Here is a 25760-nt window from a genome sequence, read left to right as displayed (position 1 = left end):
GGAGGGGCTCTGTCCCTAGCATGGAAGAACGCTCTCTGACCTTTGAATCATGACATTTTGGGAAGAAAAATGATTCATTCTGCTTTTGCACAACTCTTGTAAAATACACCATCCCACCTTTTTTAAATCATCTTTTAGGTATGGGGGATTTGTTTTATTTAAGCGCTGTTATTCAATATTCAGAGTTATGTACAGTTTTTTATGTGAGTGTTTTTTTCCCCTATTTAAATTAAAGCTTTTTTTGGTCATTGATTGCGGACTAGTCGTTGTAAATGTGTGCTTTTGGTTTGCTTTTTGAACTGTTCACTGAGTATGGCAATGGGTAGGGGGAGAAGAAAATCATGTAATGGTTCTTTTGGAGGTTAGTTTAGTTCATGCAGGTGTTCAGTTAAAATCTCATGGTCTACGCATGCACCAGCCAGGAGTGTTACCACTACTCTGCCTTACTGAACTGGAGTGGGTTTTCACAGGGTGCAGAGCTGTACTGGCTGTGTCAGAAAATGCCATGTGCAGATGCAGCGTGTGTCACTGAAGGGGAGTGGCTCCTCTTCTAAAGCCTTTATTAGGTCTGAAGAAGAGCTTCAGGGGGTGGCTGCGTAAACCCGTTCATGTAACTCAGCAGCTGTTTTTCCAGTCCCATTCAGCAACAGCTTCATCATTCTTTCTGAATGTACCCTACTGGCTTCTCATGGGTGACAGATGTTAAATCTAATATATAGCAATGCTGGCTTTTCAGTGACTTTATAGAATACGCCACTTAAAGCGTTTTGTTGTTGTTTCTTTTTAGCAAAAACCAAACTGCTGCATGTGACATGCCTGCAAGAAGTTATCAAATCCACATAAACTAAATGAGATTGAGACAATAACCAAAGTTGGGGTGCATATTTTTGACTAAAAGAAAAAAATTAATATTCTACACATAACAGTAGGTCCTCATCGGTGCTCTGCCAAGTGTTCTTAAAGACATGGAAGCAGTAATAAAGAGAAACAGAAAAGAATGCTACTTTGCAGGACCACAATTTCAAAACTGGTATGGACACCTAGTATTTGGACCGGCTCAAAATACATGTTCAGTAAAACTGGCATGTAGCATGCATACACCATGGCTACGGTATATATACGGTATACTTTTTTTCCCCATTTATTTCCAGCTCTTTAGCCAGTTTCAGTGATCATGGTCATGTTTTATAACAAATGTACTGAAGTGAAATGACAAATTGCGGTCCAAGAAGCTCCCCCTCACTCGGAGGAGCACTGTACCAGAGACGCAGTGTAGAAATGCTCTCGCTGCAACACTCCTCCTCCTCACGGCCATGCTTCCATGTGCTCTCCTGAGCCAAGCAGTGGAGCGCCAGCAGAATCAGAGCCGGAGTGTCACTAGCACCCCCTGCAGTTGACCCTCCAGAATTGTCGAGCTGTTTACAGAAATGTTTAGTTGGACTGGTTGCAACTTTTCACAGGTGATGAAGAATACTTACTTCTGTGTTGCCCTCACACAAAACTTATAACATGCATTTTAAAACTGTACACTTGCACAAGTTAGTCAGCTAGTAGTCATGCAGTTTGAGGCGTTATCCACCCTCGACACTGTTCAGTTTCTGACCTTCAGCAGACGCCCTTATCCAGAGCGACTTACACTCTAAGACAAAGCACTTTTGTATCCTAGCCAGGACAGTAGATACCCTTGAACTAGAATATTGTTGAAACACAGGGCCAAATGCTGTTGCCTAGAAGCGCAAAATGCACACATGCTCTAGCGCAACGATGAGAGCAGTAACAAATACTACCCTACAATAAGTACTAGCGTTTCTGTTACTCAACATAGGTGCAGGATCAATGGTCATTTAAATATTCCACAAATAGTTGGGTCTTCAGTCTGCATTTGATTGCAGCCAGAGGAAGTTCGTTCCACCATCTGGGAGCCAGGACAGGGAATAGCCTTGAAGCATGGTATTTCAAGCTGAGCCATACTTGAGGTTCAAGGTTCTCGACATACGGATCAGGCTTTGACCACTGACGTACGGAGGGCCGGGTCCATTTTTGGCTTTGTGGGTGAGCATCAAGGTTTTAAATCCAATGCAGGCAGCTACTGGAAGCTAGTGAAGGGCATGCAGCAGGGTAATGATGTTTGAACTTCAGAAGGTTGAAGACCAGTCGTGCTGCTGCATTCTGGACAAGTTGTAGAGATCTGATGGCTCTTGGTGGAAGACCAGCAAGTAGCGAGTTGCGGTAATTTAGCTGTGAGATTACAAGCACCTGGGCAACTTCTTGTGAGAGAGAGGGCCAAATCCAAAATTATGCCCAAGCTATGAGCACCCTAAGATGGTGATACCGGGGAGTTCTCGAAGGAAACTGTGAGGTCATGGTAAGCGTTGGGAGACCCTGGGATGTACAGAAGCTCCGTTTTACTGGGGTTGAGAGAAATGTAACTTATTTGAGCCATAGCTGGATGTGTTAATAATTAGGCCTATTGTGCTAACTAGTATCTATCATCAGTATTCTGTGATCTTTTACATCACGCACTCAGCACTGCAGCGATAATGTGCATGTCTACCTTTAAAAAAATGCTTTGGATCTATTTATTGCCACTTGTCACTTGTTTCTAACTAGAAACATTACAAAATGAAGTATTGTTACATTATTGCAGTCTAGGCCCATCATCAAAATAGCTATATTTTCACTCAGCGCCATGGGTACAAACCTTGAGAGAGAATTTATTATATGAGTACTTCAACTATTGGACTTCTGGCAATGTAATCAGTCACTTTTTCCGATTAGTGAAAGACTGAATATCTGCCTATTAACAGATAATGTGCTGTTAATCCATCTAGGCCTTACAAAATCTCCTGAAGTGTGGCAGCTAGCGTAGCTCGTTCATCAATTATTTTGTAGTTGTCGCCATTGCTTGACCTCACATGAGGGTAGCTGTGATCACAGGTGGTCACTGCCAGTATGGACGCAACCAACTTTCAGTAGTTTCAGAAAATTATATATGGTTTCACCCATGTTTAGCTTTTGCAGCCCCAACAAAAGTGTAACTACGCCATATAGGCACAAATTTGGATGAATCGTGCTGTAGTTTAATCTGGAACACCCAGAGGAGTTGCATTCTAGAGTTTTTGCTAGTCAAAAACGGATCAATTCAGAATGAAACTACCCAGTTCACCAGATCAGGTTCCTTGCCTTGAAGTGAGCACCATTTGACAAGTTCCGCGATTATCGTTGTGGGGCTTGAGTCAACTTGAGGATGGAGAACCTAATGTATGTCCTCACAACAGTGAGGCAGAATGCTGCTGGCCGTAGGTGGATGGCAGCAACTTATGTATCAGTTCAGTCATGAAAATCTTGGAGGATGACGGGTAGTTACCTCTCACAGTCTCCCACAGAGATCTGCAAAAGGGTCAGAATGCCAGAGTCTTCAGAGAACCAAGTCAGCGTGTGTGAAGCCATTAGGCACATTGCCGAGTGCCCACTTGGAAGCGAGTCCATCAGAAGAGACTGTGACTACGTACCAGCACCAGTTGTTACATCTATGGATTCCCACATGAGAAGTCGATTCTTTTTCCAAGACCTGTGTGGCTGGTGCAACGTTCAGTGAGCAGTACCTGTGTGGGGAGTCAGACATTTTTTTTTTTTTTAATGTAAAGTCGTGGAAGTGCAGATCCTCTGCCACCCGCTAGCGGGAGCTGTAGCAGCCTCTGCACCCCTATGTCCCCACAGCCTTGTCCATAGAAAGATTGATTCTGCTGCAATAAAAATGCATTTTAAGGCAGTAGAATAGAAATAATACAGACTATAATCATGCTGGCAAGTTCATTTAATGTAATTCAACTAATTATTATTATTTCAACTAATAATAATAATAATAATACATTGTACTAATATGGTGGTGCATTAAAAACAACTGCAAATTGCATTACATGATGCTTTACTTGGTCTTTAAAACTGATTGAAACAGGCTCTGTAAATTTCAGAACTAAAATAAACTAAAAAGTGTGGGGGGGGGGGGGGGGGGGGGGAGCGATTAAAATGACAAAGTCTGGCTGCTTTACCACAAATACACATCGAGTTATTTTCTTGAGTTCTCTAGATACTAGATTTTTAACAAAAAAATTTAACAAAAGAGGCCATTTTAACTGAGTTTAAAAATGCAGCTAAATCCAAACTTCAAGCTGGAAAACATTAAGCTCAGTTATTTGTAAGATTCCTTTTATAAGTGTTTCTCACATTTTTCAGGAAGAGAAAACTGACTGAGGGCAGCTCTTCATTACTGTGGATGCAACCAGAAGCAGTTGTGGAGGTGCAAGGTAGTGTGACCTGTTTTTCTTTATTTAAAAAACTTAAAGAATATGAACCAGATGAAAAACACCCTTCCACTACATCAACCAACCATTAACTGTTAGTCAGTTTCATTTGTTTCTGCCTTTCTAGGTCAACCAAAGCCCATTTCAAAATTTTTCAGCTAATCAAATTAAGCAGTTGCAAGGAACACGGACTGCGCTTGATTGCACCCCGTAGCCCTGGGGACTTAGTTTGGTTCACATTCTGATTACTGAAAAATTCATGATCATTTTGAACATTGTGATATTAACCAAATAATTACTTTTTATGTCCCCAGCTGACACCTCAAATAAAAAGCCCAACAACCAAACTTGATGTCATTCAGACATGATACTGAAATGAGTATCAAAACGAAATCAAAGTCCATATGGTTTCCCATCACTTAGACGAAGGAACGCTTGACCAGAGGAGGAATGTGTCTGATCTCACTGAAGCACTCCTCCTCCTCGCGGCCATGCGTCCATTTGCTCTCCTGAGCCAAGCGGTGGAGCCACAGTACCAGTACCAGCAGAGCCAGCAGAATCAGAGCCATAGATAGTGTCACTAGCACCCCCTGCAGGAGACCTGGATAATTGTCTGGAGCTGCACAGGGAAAGACAGAGATGTTCTACAGATAATCTCAAAGATCTGCCCCACTGTCGTCCTCACGCAAGTAGTCAGGCAATGTCAGGGCCACTTTGCAATCCCATAGTTAACTCTGAGCCCTTTATTAAACACCCGTACTTTCTTCCTCTACCCTTCTAATAAATACATTTTAAAATGACAGATTGTAGCTCACAATTTCTTACCCAGCATCCCTCCCTGATTAGTTTCTGACTGCTGGACCATTACTGACCAGATGGTATTTTTGTGGTGGACTGTTCACAGCACAGCACTAACACTGACATGGTTGGGGTTTGAGCTGGAACAGGTATATCAGGTATAACAGCATTGAGTTTTTTTATTTTTACATGTGCTAGTGTTACTGTTGGTTTGAGAGTGGTCTACCACCCAAAAATGATCCAGCTAGCCATGGACCTGTACTTAGTATAATTCTGCACTGCAGCAACTGGGCTAGAGATTCTCACTGTACACCCTCGAGGTACAGTGTGTGTTTCTAATAAAGGCTCTGGTGACTCAACATGCTGTATATTAATGTATAAACACAGCTGGTGAGTGCTAATGAGTTGTCAGGCCGTGTTCTGACTAGGGCGAGCTGGACGGAACTCACGGGTGGACACTGGAAGATTCACATAGCAGTTCTGAGTGCCCAGAAGGTTCATCGCAGAGCAACGATACACGCCAGCATTCTGTGCGGACATGTTGACAATTTTCACTGAGCCCATAAGCTCTCCTTAAGGACGGACACAGTCATAGTCTGTGTAAGATTCAGACTTTAGAAAAAGCATCAAGTTCAAACTTTTCACACTGGGAACGGAAGCGTCGGCTGTTACCCTCCATGTTGACGGGCAGGGTGATCCGGTCTGGGTCCAGCTTCTCCCAGCTGATATGAGGAGTGGGGACCCCCTCTACCGCTATGCAAGACAGAGTCACACTGCCCCCCACATCAGTGTTCCCTTCCCACAGGCACACAGGCAGGGATGGGGGCACTGTGCACGCACACACACAGCAGACATGGGGTGTCTCACTCAGCCTATTAATAGTGTCGCGAAATTGTGTTTGACATTATCAGCATTTACATTTCACTGTGTATATAATCGGCTTAAACGGCTTCATATATTAAGGAAAGAAAATTATTGTTTGCAGCCAGCTGTAGCCTCTCAGTATGTGTGTGAGATGATTGCTAGATGATTGGTGCTATAAACAGAGATGAGGGAGCCTGGCTAATGAACACACAGGAATCAATGAATGCTGGGGAATGCTAGGAACGGAGCTGCCTACCCAGCACACTGAGGCTCAGTTCGCCAATGCCAGGGTCTCCTGTCTCTGGAGGATTGCTCACCACACAACGGTAGAAGCCGGCATCAGACACCCGCGCGTCGTTCAGGGTGATATCAGCGCTCCAGGGCACGGCAGCAAATTCCACCCTGCCGGTGAAGGCAGGGCTTTCGACCACTTGCCCTTGGTTAAGCATTATCACCTGGTGAATAAGTGAAATTTGTCCCCAAATATGGTGCATGAGATGTTGCCACAGTGTGAGGGATGTTGTGATGATAAGATTTCAAAACAATATAAATACAAAATACAGATTATAATTACAAGAATAAATAGTTAGCAGTAATATGATAACTTGTCCTGAAGTTCTCTCCAGCTGTTGCATAAATATCATCCAGAAATGTGTATTTCTACTTACTTTTACAGCATGTTCTAAACATGTGCCCTATTGAGCTATGGTAAATCGAGCTATAACTAGTTAAATACTTTAGTTTTAAATAGCCAAGTAATAAGGTGTCACTTTACAATGAGTTTGTGGAACATAAATAGTGCTTTTGATCTGGTATCTCACCCCTGAAGGAAGATGGAGAATGGAGTAAGCAGAATGTGAGGGATGTGATTGACAATATTGCTTCTTCTCTATTTTATAGAGGGCCTTAAGGTAGGGGAGGTTCCGGCCAATCATTTTCTGTTTTACTGCATCAGACATTTAGTTCTACCTTCAACCATAGGATGGCGATCACAGTCACTGTATACTGCCCTATTAAGTGATGCTTTCTCTGTTGTGGTTTTTTTGGGGGTTTTTTTTTTTTTCCTTTTTTAAACACAATTGAATGACTCTTCCTTGGTTGCTATTTACTGATGGTTTGGGAAGCTGAATATTGTCCACCACAATACTAAATATGCTGGGATGTGAACTGAATAGACAATTCAGAAGCCACACCTATGCAGAAACACCTGGAGGTTTTCTGCATCATTTCATTCATGTTCAATTGAATTCAACCCAATTATTTTTCCAAGACCTGTGTTTTCTTGTGCAGTGGTCAGTGAGCAGTACCTGTGTGGGTGAGTCGGGGTCAGAAAAGGGCGTCACAGTCCAAATGATGCTGAGACGAATCAGGGGAATCCAGGAGAGGAAGGAGCAGGGTAAGGTGACCGAGTCGCCCTGCACCACCTGCAGACTAGACTCCATCACTGTCACACGTACTGAGCCTGAACATTGGAGAAAGTCCTGCTGTCACTCCTGTGCTCTGGGTCATTCAATTCATTGTTGTTGTATGCAAAGGCAGTATATTCTTTTTTTTTTTTAAAGTATGCATACTCAAAAAAGTAGTTTGCTTCTTCTAAAACCAGTATGCCTCACTATCATCAACCATTGCAACAAAAGTAGTACACAACCAAAACTACTGTGTATGCAAAAAAAAAAAAAAAAGTGTTTTCTTCTTGAAACGTATCATCACAAAAACATATTTAGCACATTAAGGTATATTCAAGACAAAGGAGTACAAAAAAAGCATAGTCAGCAAATACTGCAAAAGTACTATGTATTGTCAAAATGTATATGTATGCAAAAGCAGGTATGCTTATTGAATCCAATCCATACATGTGTATGAAGAAATGAAGAAAAAGTAACTTGCATGCAAAAATACATATGAATATTCAAAAATGGGTGTGGGAAAGTAGCCCACTCATTAATATGCCCACCCAAGTTACATGCATATTCAAAAACAAGTATGCAGTTAGTTATGCAAGTAGTAATACATATGCTTCAATAACAAAAGTGCTCTTGACATATATTTTTAAATTTTGTATTTTTTTCCTCTGGACAATTAGATTCACATAGAAAGAATATGCAAAATATGAGAGCTTTATCTTACTCATGATGCATATATCAGAGGGTTTTAATTCCAGTCTTTGCTGATTTCTCTACTTGGTGTGTTGTAAATTGTACTGCAGACAAATCTGCAGTACAAATCATCACAGAAAGAAGAGACTGTGTCTCTAGCAAAAATGGGTGCAGAATATGATGAGTGTATGCAGAATTGCAGAGTTCTCTGCCCCAGTGGTAAATATGCATTTAGTTTTGTAAATGTATGCCTTTTTCAATATTAAACAGATCTAATTAAATTAAACTAATACAGTTATCGTCTGCTGAATGTGTGTGTTCATTCCGATATGTGGTTTGACTATGCGCATGACCACTCATCATGCCACATTACACAATGTGATTGGACATTTCCAGCTTCATTTGCATTTATAAATTCCAGAAATTAATTTTTCCTGCTCTCATCTCCTGCTTCACTTCTCTTCATAAAAGAATGAGAGGTGGGAAATAAAATTATTTACTACAACGTATATACGAAGATTATAGTCATGCTGATTCATGTTTTGTCAGTATAAATGTAAATTTATTTATGTTTATCACTTTTTAATAATATAAAATTTTAGTCATATGTCACTTTATATAGTGTTTGAAACATCTTGAAATAAGCTGCCTAAAATACAGAGGGAGTCAGAATAAACTACAGTGCAATGGGAAAATGATGAAAGTTGACATTAAAAAATCCTACAGTTTGGCAGAGTAAAACAGATAAACAATAATGAGAATGAAAATCAGCAGATGAAGAGGTATGGTGCTAAGAAAACTGGAAACAAAAGGAATTTTATCAGCGTTAACCATAAGTACACAACTGCTATGTGCCCCGTAACCGTAAATAAACAAAATCTCAGAGGCTTCAAACCCCAACACACTGGAAGAGTGGATTTAGAAGTCCTGTAGGGTCTAAGCAAATGTTAACAAAAAGAATTCACCTCTTCAATGTCAAACCCCAATCCTTATTAATGATCTGTGGGTCACGAATTCAAAAAACTGAAGCTAAACTCAAACTTCCAGCAGCTAGATATCGAGTCTAATTAAATCCAGTATTAAACAAGTGTGTTGTAAGATTCTGTTTTAAAATGTTGTTAGTCACTCAGCATTCTCAGGTAAGGAATACTGAGTAAGTGAAAATGTACTTTACTGTAAAGAATATAGACTAAGTAAAAAATGAATTTAACTGTAAAGAATATAGGCATGCAGAGACAATTGTGGTTGGTAGGAGGTGTAAAGTTCTGTGAACAATTTTTCCTTTAAAGCCTTTAACAAAAAACTACTAACAACAAATATGTACGTTTATATATTTCTATGCCTGTTCATTTGGTTTCTTAAATAATCTGGGAAAAGAAATACAGCCTTGACTGTAGTTGCATAATGCATGACCAAAAAAACCCAAAAAACCCAGCATGCACCTCTCATAAATAACCATTTAGAAGTAAATCCACTGCTTATAAAATTAGTAAATATGATGGTCCAATTGCATAGTTCATGCACTGTGAACTCATTAAATGTAAGATTAAAATAAATAGCAAAATGTCAAGGAGTGTAAATGATAAAATGGTGTATGTGGTTTTCTTTCCACTGTCCCATTCATGTCCATGTGCCATTACTGTAATGATGCGCTCCTCCCCCACAAGTGCACCATTCCCCGGACCTTTGTGTACATGTGTGGGAACACATAGTGACCATCAAGCCATAATTACAGCTGACAGCCTCAGCTAGGCCAGAGAGAGAGAGAGAGAGAGAGAGAGAGAGAGAGAGAACGAGAACAATAGAGTCCAAAAGTCTTCTTCTGAAGAGTACTTATCTACCCATACAGCAAACATGTTTTGAATTTTGAGGTTACAAAAACACACAAAACATACAGTAAAAATACTAGTATTATGTACTGTGTATTGCAAAAAACATCCAAATCCATTCAAAATTCATATTGAAACTACAACTGAATATATTTTCAGTTGATAGCATTTTATTATTTGGTAAAAGAAAACACAAAACGAAAACAAAAAACATATTTAGACTTATATTTATTCAAATCAGCATCAGTCCTTTGGACATTTGCCTACCAGTCCTATGATCTTTTTATTAAATGTCCCTCTGAATACAAGAGGTGCACAATGCGATTTAACTCAGAAGAAATACTCACCATACTGAAGATAGGCAGACGCCAAGCAGGCAAGGGTGAGGAGCCATCGTGAGCAAGCCATCACAAGAGGAGAACGGTGCCGGACTGTTAGTCCTTTCCAAATCTCACGGGGAAACACTGGGCAAATAGAATTGAGTTATTGACTGGCAACAGTTCCTTGTCTTTCTCTCCTGTCTCTTTCTCTGTACACGCCCACAAATCAGAATTGCCTGACAACTGAGAACATTCATTTATTTAGCCTCCTTTTGGCCAGTCTTTGGAGACTTTATTAGTCTGGTGTTATATATAATTATGTATCCTCACATATATTTTAATCTAAATTTGTCAGATACAAAGTCATACATTTCAGGATCTTGGTACATGGTAATACTTCACATAGACTGTATACACACACTTCACCAATATGTGGAGATAGAAAATGGGGTCATTTTCTCAAAAGGTTTATTTTTGAAATTATGGAAGCATGCATGAAATCGGTTATGGTTATTCATTTATGTCTCAGATGTGGAACATTGACAGTCCAGTTAGGATGCATTTGTTATCTGTAGTGCACATAACTTGTCTAAATGTGACAAATTAATAAAAATGTTTGACTTATGAATACATATCTTTAAATGTGATAGCAGAAGACTTTACAGCATGCAAAATACTTATTTGCATACAACAATTAAATGTCAAAGGCAATCAAAAAAGGTATATTATAATGATGGTTTTTCCAGGCCATCTTGGAACATCTCACTTTGTGAAGAGGAGGTAGAGACCAATGACATTTTTCACCTACATACTTAAGAAATGCTAATAATGAGTTTTCTTCCACAAAGAACATCAGTATTAAGATCACATCAGCATGGAAGAACTGTCAAGGTGTCAAGAGTCGCCAGGGCCTTCCGGATGAGAAGATAAATGAACTTTGCACAGGTACAGCATCTCGATTTCACTTGTGCTCACACACACACACACACACACACACACACACACACACACACACAAACACGCGCACCACCAGCACACCATATAGTGAACCCAAAAAATATTCAATAGATACATGAGAGAGAGTATATCTGGAATATTTTCAATATTACACTATTTTGGAATAACAAAACTTTCCTAATCCTGCAAAATTAGACTCATATGTTATATAGATTATACTATAAAATAACCACAATTACAGTTCACAGTCACTGACCTTAAGAACATGTGAAGGAACATTACATTCTTATCAATCTTAAACAGTAGGCAGCTGAATACTCCTACAATCACAATACAGTGTTTAGATCTTATTGCATTATTAACTGCACAGCAGAAAATAACCACGCACAGAGATGCCTCTTGCCTCAGAAGACCAATAACACAATCGGGCAACAGCACAGCTTTTTCTTTTAATACTCCAGAGGAACTAAACAACTGTTCCTCCATATTTTTGAAGTAGCAGAGTTAAAAAAAAAAAAAAAAATCAGCCCCAGCTGGTTGGTTGCTTCAGGTGAGCGGCCACTAGGGCGTCATTTTACTGTAGCCAAACAAACCCACTGGAAGGTACTTCACATGTGTAGGCCACTGAGATGCCAACTGGAAAAACTTCACATCGTTCCACTCCATTCCATCCACAGATACTGAAATACAGGCCAAAAAAAGCAAGGAAAACAAGCTAGATAACATCAGACATTTGTACTGGTATTTCTATCCTTCAAAATCTTTATTTGCTATATTTATATCAAATATTAATACAAGCATCAAGCTAGAGAATCTAGATGTAAACATCTGAAATGGTGTCATAAAAATACAGGTGCTTGGTTTTTTTAAAGGCTTATTTGTAGCGTTACTTCAGTTTTTCCCCCATTATTCACCGATTGTGCTAGAATGCATAGGGTGGGTTGTCTACCTCGCAGGCTTGTCTGATGTTGCTTAGCAGAACAGATGAGTCGGGTTATGCCCTCGATCACCTGGCTCCTTGACTCAGTGTCTCTCTCCTTTGGTTTCTTCCCCAGAAAGATAGTAGGGACTGGAGACAGACAAATGGAACGGTCGACTGCAGTCTTTATCGGTATTAACGAGCTGGCTGAGACAAGCACTGTTTTGTAATCTAATGAAAGACAGCAAGGATAGGTCACAGTAAATAGAAAACGAGTCAATAGAGCATTAATCTACAGTCTAAAAATCCCTAGTAAACGCAAATCCAGTCCTCCACATGATGTCACTCATGTGCATTATAAGCCCTAGAAGGTCATTACAGTGCAGTCAATTCTGTTGCTTATGTAGGCTGGGAACCAATCACCTTTTTTGTTCTTCTCCTTGGTGACCACAGTCATAGACATGGTGCAGGAGTTGGAATGGAGCTCCGCGGAGGCTGTGCTGGGCAGCCGGCTGACCTGCAGCGACCTGAAAGCACTCTTCAGGGTGCTCTTAGTGTCCCGCCTCTCGCCGTCTTTACGCTTTTCAGCCACCCAGTAATCCACCTGCAGGCCTATGGCATCCACGCCATGAGACAGGATGGGACTCCTGGTCACAAGGAACAAAAATACTTGCAAACAAGTCTCAGCATTTGTGTGAGCTCACAGTGAGAACTTTCAGAACAGCGAAATGAATGCTGCTACTAAACTGAGGATTTAGGAGTGCACATACCCAAGAACAGTCAAACCGCTACTGAGCGATGGTGAAGGGGGTGGGGTGATTGAATCTTTCATCATCGCAGCAGACAATGAGTGAGCAGGGGGAGATGTGGATGGAACTACCAGACTTAAGGAAACTCCTTCTTCACATTCTCCAGCTAAAGGAAAGAAGAATTACAAGTTCAAGATTTTAACTCACTTGTTTTAATTGTAGCTTTAAAGGAAAACAGTCAGACAGTTGTGGCCACACATCACTAAAAGGCATTTATACCTGTAGTTCCAGGTCCAGGCTCAATCAAACCAACTTTAACCACCTATTTAACATAAAATAAAAAGATTTAGATCAATGTTTGGCAATATCAATAGGGATCAGATTATAACTTTCTGGGCAGCTACTGAAGATTTACTTACACCCACAAACGGGACAAACATTTGGCAGGAATCGTCATCTTGCCTGGAAAAACAATGAAATCTCTTAAGGGTCTAATAAGACTGTTCTATAAGGCTCTAGAACAGTGGTCACCAACCTGGGTAGATCTGGGTATGAGAGCTGGGTCGGAGCTAAGCTCTGGAAAGTGGCTGTTTTGGTGACCGCTGCTCTAGAACTGCCTACTGAGTCAGCTCTGCTGCTCTAGAACCTTTTCCTGAGTCAGCTCTGCTCTGCAGCTCTACTCACGTCTTGTTCTTGCAGGTGAGCATGGCCTCAGCTATAGGCAGCTGGTGAGTGACCGATGCACCGCTGATGTACTGACAGATGCGGCCTGCCACATCCACCCCCTCTGTACTCAATGAGCCTGGACACATAAAACCTGTTATGTGGATAGACTGTGGGAAGATGGGGTCCAACAACAAAATTTCCAGCATATAGGAGATATATTCCATTGTGACGCTTGGGTTTTTTTGGTTCCAGGTACAAGTAAAGAAACCGAATTTCCCAAGTCAAAATGAAATAAACCCTTTAAAAAAAACAAAAAAAAACAAGAGCCAAAACCCAAATTAAGGAAAGCAAGCCTCGCACAACCCTAGGGCAGCAGCAGCAGGTACGTACATGGCTGAGAGGACTCTGGCCCACTGAAGAATTCCTGCCATGCACTGTCCAGGAAAGCTGAGTTGTATCGGTTGTCAAGGGAACCCAGATACTTAGCCACGGGATGAGAACCTGCACGCACACACACGATCAGTGTATTTTACACAGGCAGGGAACGCATGTTCCAAAGCAAGTCAAAATATTATCTTGATGCTGAGAACCTACTTACCTAGTGGTACCACTAGAAATCGGATATGGCTCAGCCAGTCAGACATCTTGTTGGCCAGCTGAGAGACAAAGAAGCGCAAAATGGCTCCCAGATAACTCTGCCCCCCGACAACCACAACCTTCACTGGTTTGGGCATGATGGAGTTACAGTTGCAGCTGCGGAGATCAGGAGCATGGAGGGAAAAGCGTGAAGGTACAGAGAGGACTAGAACATAAACATGAAATTACAGAGGTGTTATACAGAGGTGTGAAATAATACTTTCAACAAACGGCATCTTAAAATGTGGAAATATGCAAAGAATTTTAAGGTGTTACAGTAATTATTGCTATAAGATAAACATTCTTAAAGATCCAAGTCACTCTTCATTTTATGTATTGCGCAGTTTCTGCTCCGGTCCTGTTCTAACACATCCTCTATGGCTGTGATACTTACAATTTCTGAATGCGAGTGAGCAGGCCAGAGAGCACAGCCTGGATCTCTGATCCTGAGCAGGTACACACCACTGACAGCTTCTGTGCCTTCAGGAGCTCAGCCACATACTAAACACACAAACGCACACACATTTCTCTATGGGAATAAAATGTCTAATATAGATACCTTCAGAGACCAGCCTGTACTGCCCAAACAGATTTGTTTTCCATTTGTGTGTTTTTGTAACCTAACTGGATTCGGTGTGTTTCGATAAGCTCCTATATATCTGGCAAATACAGAAAAATACTAACCTTTATTTATTTGTCTAAATACATCTTGGTGTCAAGATTACTTAGCAAGCACACTGCTTTGAAATGTGTGTTTGCCAGTAGAACAAAAGAGTGCTAGTTGGTGAGCAGGACTCAGAGGAAGGAAGAGAGAAGGTTCTGTGACTACCTGTCCTTGCCAGTCACGGCCATTAACAAGGACGAGACTGTCAGGTAGCGTGGTGTCTGACACCAGGATCTGGTTCAGCTGGTCATACACTATCTTCCTTGGCATCTGCATACATTCACAAACCAACAGGCAGAAGAAACACAGAGTGTCACTCAGTGTACACTTAACACCGACAGCCTAGTGCACAAGTGATGACCCAGATACTGGTTCATCAGCTAGACACCAAACTTGCTTCATTATAAAACCAGCTGTATGGCTTACAAATGCAAGTGCACTTTACAGGACTGAATGACCCAACAACATAGCTATTTACGTATCTTTTATTGGCAACCCGTGAAACACGTTGGGTACGACACTGCAGGAGGGATTAAAAACGTGGCACTTCACCCCGATGGCTGCCGTATGTTAGAGAGACATTTTGACGCTTCTGTGCAATAACAGTTGCAACATTGGCCAGATACTGACTCACTGCAGAGCCAGTGTGCTGTTACATAAGCAAAATTAGCACCCACTCTCCTCCATTCTCCATCTCCGCTTCTAGCACACCCACCCGGAGCCTCCAGCGCTCTAATCCATGGCCTGTATGAATCATGCTTATTCACGCCTCAGACCCTCCTGGGCTCAGCCCATTCTGCGGAGCTTTAGCCAGAGCATTTGCTGGTTCAACAGGGTGCCCCGGGGGTTGGGTTGGGTTGGGGGGGGGGGGGGGGCAAGGTCACCCAGGGGAGGGTGCATACCTGTGGAGTGAAGCTGAACTCTGGAGAGCGTTCGCTGTCCGAGCTGTTGGTGCGCTCGCTCAGGGGCTTGGACAGCTGCCTCTCTTTCACGGGAGTTCCTCGCTTGTGTTTAGGAGTGTGCCCACCATCCAGCCTGAGAGGGAGTCACAGGGACATCATGTGGTCAGCTGGAGCAGAGGGGTTCGCTTGAAGCAGAGTCTTGCATGGTTCCATTTGGGTGTGTGTTCACGTGTACAGCATCAACCTTGGAGAGGACATGTTCTGGCTGCTACTACGCTGTGGGGTCCGCGGTCTCTCTACGACCGACACGGTGATACTGGGGGTTCCTTCACTCACGACTTCCACTTCATTCAACTCCTGCAACACCAACTATAAATTACTACACCAAACTACACACTACCTACCAGCTGCACCCCAAATCCACAGAGCAAATAAAAGAGGCAGAGTAGGAGTTGAAGGAGGAGATGAAGAACACAAAAGGGACAGTGTGAGGGAAAGGAGAGATGGGAAGATGCTGCTGATCTCACAGGCGTGTCCGTCTCTGAGAAGGCGTCGTCCAGGTATGCACTGCTGGAGCGCTGGATTTTACTGGATGCAGACTGTTCTCCCTGCTTCAGGAGAGAGAGAGAGGGGGGGGGGGGAAATCCAATTAGAGTGTTTTACTTGGAGAGATGAGACTGCAAGGGAGGCGAATCAATGCAGCAGTAGCGTGCGCACGCTGACGCAGCAGTAGCGTGCACGTGCTTCAGACCTTTCCGTTAACCTTCAGCTTATTCAGCTTGTTGATCCTGACACAAGAGACAAGATCTGAGATGCAGGTAAGGCTCGCTGGCATCATTTGTAAATGTGAGACTCAACTGGACTCAGTGTGTGTCTGCCCAGGTTCCATCTGCTGTATAGAGTGCCAAACTCTGTCTGGGAGTTAGATTGAGATATGCCTTCGAAGAATGGCCTGCACACACACAGACAAAGACACACACACAAAGCAGGCTATGCATAATCAGAGGAAACAGTCATTCCTGTGTCATCTGTGTGGATTGTTATCTTTAACCTGGTCGTCCACTAGGTTGAACACAATGTCAAGTAGTTATATAAAGTGGCATGGGCACCCTTGGATAAGTGACACGTGTCATTTTTTTGTATTGAAAAGTAGTAAAAACAGCCTCTGTAGCTACTGAAATACAAAACAAAAACAAAATTTGGGGGAAATCCTAATGTACTTCCATAATATAAAAAGAATTAAAAATAAAAATTGTTCATGTGGCTTGGGTAAAAGTTTGGACACCTTACAGTGTCGCTTAGTAACACACCCTTTTAGACAGTTAGTAGTGCTTGTATTTGGAACTTTCCCCCACTGGTCTTTGCAGAAAGCCTAGTTCTGAAATATTCTTAGGTCATCTTGCATGCACAGCTTGTTAAAGGTCTATCCACAAATGTTCTGTGTTGTTTAGGTCGGCAGCCTTTTAACAGGTGGTTTGACATTTGCTGGTATTTTGTGGAACACATCCGTCCCTCTGCTTGTGCTCCACAGTTGGCAAAAATATTCTTTTCATGAAATGTGGTTCCTTCTCTTCTGATTGTGGCCTAAGAGTTCAATTTTGATTTCATCAGTCCACAGCACGCTTCTGGCTTGTCTAGACGTTCTGCAGCATACTTCAAATTCTTTGTGACGAGGTCACAGGTTTCCTTCTTGTGACTCTTGCATAAACAATGTTTGTGCAAGCAATGCTGCAACCCCAGGCCTGACTCAGCTAAACCGTCCTGGAGGATCTTGGCAGGCCTATGGCGGGGTTAAGTTTTCAATCTTACCAGCATTCACGCAGTTTTCTCTGACAGCGTTTTTGGTCTCCCAGATCTCGTCTTGACTTCCACAGCTCCCCTGACCTGCCCTTTCTTAATAACATTCTGCACTGCAGAAACCACTGCAGGAGCTGAAAATTATTGGCTGTCTTCTTATAGTCTTCACCCAGTTTTGGAGGCATTGGTTACCTTCATTTCCAGCTCTTTTGATGGTTGCTTAGAGGATCCCACAGCTGAGTGTTAGCACAAAGTTTGAAGAGTCACAGAAATTACAAAGCTTGTATATTTTATTCGTCTGACAGCTCCTAATTACATTTGGTGACATGCCTCAAGTTTGATTTGCTAATCAAGGTCTGAGACCTTGTCAAAAATGATCTGAGTTATTGCAATGCTTAGGGTGCCCAAGCTTTTGTACAAGCTACACTGATGATTTAGATTTTTAATTTTTTGTTATGAACGACAGAGTAACTGGATTTGCCAAAAATGTGTTTTATGTTTGATTAGCTACAGACGCTGTCGCTAATGTGTCATTTGTCACAAGGAACCCAAACTTTCGCATACAGCTGTACCATGCATTTTATGTTGCTTATATATCTTTTTCAATTGATGCATTTTTTTTAAAAGTTCATTCATACAATCTTTAATTTAGATAAACTATTCTATACTATTATATACAGTATACTTTATCAGTAGAGAATCTGGATCTCAATCACACTACAATTACACTACACTTATCACTTATCATCATGGAGAGTCCACTTGAATGTAAATGTCACTGTGTACGAGAGAATGTATGCTATACGGGAGTTTGGGTTTGGGCGTGCTGAGAATGCTGTCAGTCTCCTCCATGTCTGGTCCACTGTCACTAGGATTGTACATTTCCAGACTGTCATACAGCTCATCCAGGTCTTCCTCCACATCCCTTATCTGCTCCTGAGACACATGCTCCAAGCCAAAGCCCACCTACAAGCACATTACACGGCAATCAAACATTTCCATAGAAACAGCACAAACGAAGAAAGTCTTGAGTGGGAAAGGGATGGTGCATATCAGATAGAAATGAGAATTAATTCTACTGAGTCAGGAAAAAATTAGACAGATTTCTAGTGATAAACGTCCCTTCACTGAGGTCAGACTGTTATAATGGAGACAGAAAATAGCTACACATCAGGATGAATGAAGGATAAAAAGAGAATCAAAGACAGAGAGAGAAACTTAGCATGAGATGCATGTGGGTTTACCTCATCTGAAACCTTGAACCTTTTCAGTAGTGCCACAAATTTCTGCTTGATGTTGGGCTGCTGAATGTAAAAAACAGCCGTTTCACTTCAGACAGAGAAGTGGGAAGTCAGAACCAACAATAGTAAATGCACATGAATTAGTGTCGTATGAGGCTGTACAATAGCACGCAGCAAAAATAGCAGCGAGCAGCGGAGGCGGGGGTCGTAACAGGCAGAATGCTTCGCACACTGGCACGGGAGCTACCATGCCACCAGCTAGCAGACGCGCCATGCAGCTAAACCAGACAGCAAGCTGATACAAGTGTCTGAAGGAAGATCCCAGCCTCACACCCCCGCATGTTCACCACATATTGGCAAGCTTATGCTTCATTATGTTCCAAAGGATTCAAGCCATTACCGAAGCTGCTCTGTCCAAAGGTTGCCAGTGACCTCAGGGTACTACACACACACACACACACAAAAGCCTGCTCCCTTGAATTAAAATCAACATGGAGCAACAGAATGTTTCGGTAGGAGGGTACCTACTGGACTTGTCTTCTGGGCATTCTTCACAAGCCATGACAGATGAGTGTTGGTTTGAGTGATTGTGTTTTGCTGATGGCCCTCCAGCTATGTAGTTCTTTGTCTTTGTTAGGATCAGGGAAAGGCAAGACAGTCCTACATTATCCAGGCTTTAGCTGGACGCAGCAGCCTGCTCTAGTAACTTACGTTAGCTCTGGTAATAGAGGCTGCGGAGGTGAGTTTACGACGAGGCTTCTTCTTCCTTAATTCATCCTCATCATCATAAAGGTACTGGCAAAAGAAAGTTAAACAGAGTTCGAGGTTTTCTTCCTTCAGGGTCCACCATTTTATTCCTACAAACCTGACACTGATGTCTTTTGCCTTCAATGGCCTTCTTTTCACACTTTTTCATTTTCAACTTGCGCTTCATTCCAGTCTAACCTGTCCATGGAGTGGGTCATCACTGCCATCTTGCTCAGAGGAGTAGCTCTCCTCCTCTTCCTCAGAATAGTTATCGATATCAGGTGAGCGATCTATACGGAGTGAGTAGAGGGTGAGAAAAGAAGCATGACACACCAAAGCCTGAGAGGACAGAAGACAAACTGGCACACGACAATATAGGCCAGAACCCATCTGCTAGGGGCTCTAGTCCCATGACTCTTGAAACACTTTCATTTATATTGACTGCTCTGTGAAAGCCCTGATCCCTCACCGAACACCTTGGCCTTCGGTCCTTCTGGATCTATAGGCTGACTGGACAGAGAGAAGACCCTGATCTCAGCTACAGGCACTGCCATATCCTTCACTGTCGTGTGCAGGCCCAGCACCTGAGCACCTTCAGTAGGGTGCTGCATCACCTTTTGCAAGAGAAAAAACCCAAAGGTTCAAGCAAAACTGAATATAAATGAGGGTAAGTACTAGGTTTGTGTGTAAATATTGGAATCTAGTTTTTCTAGTTTTACACTGTAGTTTGCAAAGCTACATTACCACAGCGCTCTCTCTATGTATTTTATTATATTATGTATTTTATATATATATATATATATATATATATATATATATACATACATACATACATACATACATACATACATACATACATACATACATACATACATACATACATACACACACACACACACACACACACACACACACACACACACACACACACACACACACACACACACAAATAGATTTAAAACAACAGAGTAGTAAATAAATAGCAGTGTATTTGATTTAGTATTTCAGTAGACTTCCAACTGTCCTGTAGGTGTTCTAGTTTGGCTCCAGTTTAATAATGTGCTGGGATGAGGCCTCTAACCTCTGCCATGTTAATCAGGCCCAGTGCTAATGTCTTGTAGCCCAGGATCATGCGGTTCTTGTACCTCTTCCTGCGCTGGAGCATAACCTGCAGCCTGTTGGCATCCCTTTTCAAAAAATGGGGATACTTTTGGAATAAAGAGAAAAAGCAGATGATAAACGGTCCAATCATCTAATGCATATATAAAATGAGAAAACTTTTAGAGTAGGAGAGACTACTGTAGCCTAGATACAATTAGCGCAATGTATTCTAGCCTGAATATAGTTAGAACAATATTTGGGTTTGTTACAATATTGAAATTTATTAAAAGTATACTTAGAATTGTGAAACTACTCAGTCTGAAAAGAATTTAATGATAAACAATGCATTATACAATGGGTGTTACCACCCTAATCTGAAGGCAGGATTCACAGCCCTTAAAATGAAGGTCAAGGTCAGTTCTTAACTACAAAAGAAACAGTTACCACACACAGACCATGACAAACCTGTAGAGAGAAAGTGAGCTGTAGATCTGTCTCTGAAAGTCCAGGACACGGCAGCAGGATTTCATTTGAACGTAGAATACGCTTTGAACCCTGGGAGGTCACACATTCAATAACAGTAGAGTCTTAAGATTTAGAGATGGGGTACAGCTGGAAGAAAAATAGAAAGGAAGTTTCTGAGGTTTACCTGAAGCTTGACAGCAATAACCACTGAAGTCAGGTCTCGGTCAAGCTCCTTCAACACCACTAGTTTCTTAAGAGTTAGACTGAGAAGTCTGAGGAGAGAGAGAGCAGAAGGGACGAGGAGAGGGGGAGGGAGAGAGTGGGATAGGGAAAGAGACAAGGAGAGAGAGAGAGAGAGAAGGATAGGGAAACAGACAAGGAGAGGGAGAGGGAGAGAGTGGGATAGGGAAAGAGACAAGGAGAGAGAGAGAGAGAGAGAGAGAGAGAGAGAGAGAGAGAGAGAGAAGGATAGGGAAACAGACAAGGAGAGGGAGAGGGAGAGAGTGGGATAGGGAAAGAGACAAGGAGAGAGAGAGAGAGAGAGAGAGAGAGAGAGAAGGATAGGGAAACAGACAAGGAGAAGGAGAGGGAGAGAGTGGGATAGGGAAAGAGACAAGGAGAGAGAGAGAGAGAGAGAGAGAGAGAGAAGGATAGGGAAACAGACAAGGAGAGGGAGAGGGAGAGAGTGGGATAGGGAAAGAGACAAGGAGAGAGAGAGAGAGAGAGAGAGAGAAGGATAGGGAAACAGACAAGGAGAAGGAGAGGGAGAGAGTGGGATAGGGAAAGAGACAAGGAGAGAGAGAGAGAGAGAGAGAGAGAGAAGGATAGGGAAACAGACAAGGAGAGGGAGAGGGAGAGAGTGGGATAGGGAAAGAGACAAGGAGAGAGAGAGAGAGAGAGAGAGAGAGAGAGAGAGAGAGAGAGAGAGAGAGAGAGAGAGAGAGAGAGAGAGAGAGAGAGAGAGAGAGAGAGAGAGAAGGATAGGGAAACAGACAAGGAGAGGGAGAGAGTGGGATAGGGAAAGAGACAAGGAGAGAGAGAGAGAGAGAGAGAGAGAGAGAGAGAGAGAGAGAGAGAGAGAGAGAGAGAGAGAGAGAGAGAGAGAGAAGGATAGGGAAACCGACAAGGAGAGGGAGAGGGAGAGAGTGGGATAGGGAAACCGACAAGGAGAGGGAGAGGGAGAGAGAGGGATAGGGAAACCGACAAGGAGAGGGAGAGGGAGAGAGAGAGAGAGAATAGGATAGGGAAAGAGACAAGGAGAGGGAGAGGGAGAGAGTGGGATAGGGAAACAGACAGGGAGAGGGAGAGAGTGGGATAGGGAAAGAGACAAGGAGAGATAGAGGCACTTGATGCAGAAGTTGCTCTGAGAATATGTTGCTATGGCAGCTAAATAAATATGCTGTATTTCCATGGCCTTTCGGATTTACTCTGCGGGCTTGACATTTTGTACCCGTATTCCATAAAATACAATTGACATTTTAAGCAGCAAAATACCAAGAAACAGTTTTAACCTTTTGTATAGCACAGTATGAACTTTATATCAAGGTTTACCATAGATATCTAAGAAAACTGCAACGTAATTTGCACTTTGTTTATATTTAGTGCAAACTGCAAACAGTGTTTAGAGAGCTTTTCTTGATGTCAAGAAATTAATTTACTGTGTCTTTGGGTCATAAATCAGTATGTTGCCTCTGGACCAGAGTATCCCTACAGCCTTAAAAGGATTACAGATTTTTATTAAGGCTTGGGGAAAGGACTGTGGGTGCATTTTTAATGCCATGAGTGACGGTGATGACTGCAGAAATGTAAAGCTTTCCAAGAAACTGTAAGTAAATGTAAAGCTTTCCAAGAAACTGTAAGTAAATGTAAAGCAGCAATAATGGACAAGAATCAATTTAGAACATTTAATAACTCATGCATCTTCTAAACCACTTAATCCAGTTCAGGGCTGCAGGGAGCTGGAGTATATTCCCAGCAAAACAGGGCTCAAAGTAGAGTGGACCCAAGCCTAGACAAGGTGCCCATCTATCACTGACATCAACATAGATCACATAGATCATTTAAATAAGAAATGCATGCGATTATATTACACAAATAAGGGATTTCACAAAGTTTAATGTACACCGCCATTTCCCCTCTTAGGTAAATCTCCCAATACTAAGGACAAATCCTAATCTAATCTTTTGCCACTGATGGAGAGGATTCAGCCAGGCCTCAATGTGAGGCACACACAGCTACCTCTCCTGGATTACGTATCTAATTCACTTACAAGACTGTCCCTCACCATTAGAGTGTAACTCTAGAGCCAGGAGGCCTGGTAGAGTAGGCTTCAGAACAGTAATGAGGTTAGGAAAGGAAATGTCATCCTTCCAAAAACACAGGCATTACACTCAACTTTTTCCTGACCCTGGAAATCTTTGACATAATGGGCTAGAACACATGCGATCACATTATTTTAGATGATTCATTGGTGCTGAAACACAACCCCATTTTAAAATGGATGAGAAATCTGATAATTAAATATGCTACTAGTATGCAACAGAACAATCTAAATTGAATGCTGGCAGACTTCTAAAAAAGCAACTCTGAAGACGTCATGTTAGAAAACAAGGGTCAAAGCAGCTTTCTGCTCCGTCTCTCATTCCACAGACCAAACACCCCTTCAGTGTTTGAACTTCTCAAGCACTCTATATCAACCTGTTCCAATCGGTATCTCCAACTGTCCATGTCAAAAATCAAAGAAAAAATATTAATGTCGGTATTGAGTTATCCAAACTTCTTATTTATCTGCAGAGTGGGATGTAAACACTTCAGATCTATACTTTCGCAAGTTCACTGTGCAAAATAAGGTTTTTTGTTTGTTTGTTTTGGGGGTTTTTTAATTAAAAAAAAAAGGCACTAGTGTGGTGCGCGGTTGTACATTTGAAGAAAAGCGACCTGTAATCAAAATAGTAAGAGAGAGTTATGAATCCTCAAAAACAACTGCACATTGTGCAGGGAAAAAACAGCTTTTAGATAACGATGAACATGCCTGATAACCTGTCAGACTGAGCTCATGACTAGAATTTTGTCACAGGCAGCCAACCGACAAAAATACAATATCCAGTCAAAATGTCACAAGTACGAGCTGGAGATCTTGCGATGCCTAAACACTGAATAAGCTACATTAAACTTAGCCTATAGGCTTTTTCTTAACCATATCGCAATGATCGAGAAATGTGCCCCGTTCCGTTTCAGTTTCTTGGGTGAAGTTTCGAATAACCGACAGCGTTCCGTACAGCTTGATAATACTGGGCTAAGTGTTTCAACGCAGCATCATTCAAATCTGCGAGTCTACAAAACGCAGGTTTGTCCACGGTGACCAAACACGGGGCTTGCGCTCATACCTCGGCACACAACTTGGAGAGGAGCGATCGATTTCCCACGTCGCAAACAGGTTCATTTGAACCGGGCGACTCGAAGAAATCGTGACCGACTTGAAAGGTTGCAGGAGAGGAGACGGAACTCCCGTTCGCTGAAGTCCTCCTCGCTCCGACATGTTAGCGTTGTGTTGAAAAGCACAAGTATAAGTACGTGGTCAAGCTGTGCTCTCGGTTCTCCGCATTTTGATAATAAATAGTTGTGTGTGTCGTGAGAGGCGTCTCTGCTGCCTGTACTACCGCCTCTTATACACCTCTCATTGCATATTTAAGTGTATACTAGTCTGTTTAACCGACTCGAATAAGACGTACGTTACATTTCAGTTTACAGACCCCGGCCTTTGACAAGATAAGCGTTTTATCACTAGGAAAGGAAAATCTGACTATGAATGCCACAGCAGAGCACGGACGCCTTGAACATTCCCTGTGCGCTCGAAGAAGCAGAAGCGCGGACGCGCGCGCGTGCGTCTTTGAGTTTACCCTGCATTTCAATCACGATTGTTCTAGGAACAGTTACGCAAACACGTTAGGTTTAATTATCATAGTACCGATAATGAGACGCCTCATACTTATTGCATATAGTTTATGGCGATTTTTGTATGAATTGTAAAGTCCAAAATAATTTTTTAAATGACCATAACTTGTGTGGACTCTCTCTCACTCTCACACACAAACACCAATCCTGTGCCTTACAGTTGTGGTGTTACTGAATCTACATTCTGTTTCCAGCCACTCTATAGTCGTTTATCGCTTGTTCACAGGCTGGAATGAGAGGAAAGAGGAGGAAATGACAGCATGTGCTGAAACACTCTCCTCTTTGGGGAATACAGCTCAGTGTAGAAGGTTCCCCTTTACACTTAAGTAGGATCTCTGACCCACATTAAAATCCCCATTTCTCTCTAAACACTGTAAAAGAAACTTCAGCTAGCCTGAGGTTAGAATTAAAGGGTCACTCCTGTGGGGGAAACCTAAGTCAAATAGAGCCCTCAGACAACTGGTTCACAGGGAAGAATACTACTCCTAGCATACAAACCTAACCTTGACAGCATAAGTACAAAGCTGTTCCTTCTGTTGAAACTTGCCTGGGTATTTTTAGTACAGGGTGTTATACAGCACATGAACTGCAGGGCATTATCTTGACATGGGAAACATCTTGTCCTCTGCTGTACAGTTGCACCATATGGATGTACACCCATTAAATGACAGATGAGAAATGTTAGGGCTTTGGGGGAAGCAAGCTGCGCCTAGGGTGAAAAGTGACTTACGTATGTGCTGTTTGTTCCAGT

The 25760-nt window shown here is 42.1% G+C and overlaps 2 protein-coding genes across 4 annotated transcripts; both read right to left on the bottom strand.

The window, feature by feature from the left end:
* Positions 1-4577: 4577 nt before the first annotated feature.
* On the bottom strand, positions 4578-10299 carry zgc:165604 (uncharacterized protein LOC792578 homolog). Its single transcript, XM_027022761.2, has 6 exons — positions 10239-10299; positions 7274-7428; positions 6223-6421; positions 5775-5930; positions 5552-5674; positions 4578-4923 (listed from the first exon to the last, which is right to left on the bottom strand). Exons 1-6 carry the CDS (start codon positions 10297-10299, stop codon positions 4724-4726), a joined length of 894 nt encoding a protein of 297 aa, XP_026878562.2. The 3' UTR covers positions 4578-4723.
* Positions 10300-10662: 363 nt separating this feature from the next.
* Positions 10663-24914, bottom strand: pacs1a (phosphofurin acidic cluster sorting protein 1a). Of its 3 annotated transcripts, none has more exons than XM_027023549.2 (24): positions 24442-24914; positions 21240-21327; positions 21056-21145; positions 20571-20696; positions 19959-20103; positions 19688-19779; positions 19454-19537; positions 18746-18805; positions 18307-18467; positions 16563-16656; positions 16232-16315; positions 15949-16061; positions 15705-15837; positions 14968-15072; positions 14533-14639; positions 14101-14255; positions 13893-14003; positions 13521-13638; positions 13256-13298; positions 13116-13158; positions 12858-13002; positions 12511-12734; positions 12118-12237; positions 10663-11848 (listed from the first exon to the last, which is right to left on the bottom strand). In XM_027023549.2, exons 1-24 carry the CDS (start codon positions 24591-24593, stop codon positions 11730-11732), a joined length of 2712 nt encoding a protein of 903 aa, XP_026879350.2. In that variant the 5' UTR covers positions 24594-24914; the 3' UTR covers positions 10663-11729. The 3 variants fall into 3 exon arrangements, with proteins under 3 accessions (XP_026879350.2, XP_026879358.2, XP_026879366.2); XM_027023557.2 differs by having other exon boundaries at positions 16232-16312; XM_027023565.2 differs by having other exon boundaries at positions 18746-18802.
* Positions 24915-25760: the final 846 nt, after the last annotated feature.

Source organism: Electrophorus electricus, chromosome 6, assembly GCF_013358815.1.
Source record: "Electrophorus electricus isolate fEleEle1 chromosome 6, fEleEle1.pri, whole genome shotgun sequence".
Lineage (NCBI taxonomy): Eukaryota > Metazoa > Chordata > Actinopteri > Gymnotiformes > Gymnotidae > Electrophorus > Electrophorus electricus.
Note: the sequence above shows the minus strand (reverse complement) of the source record. Positions and strands in the feature narration are given on the sequence as shown.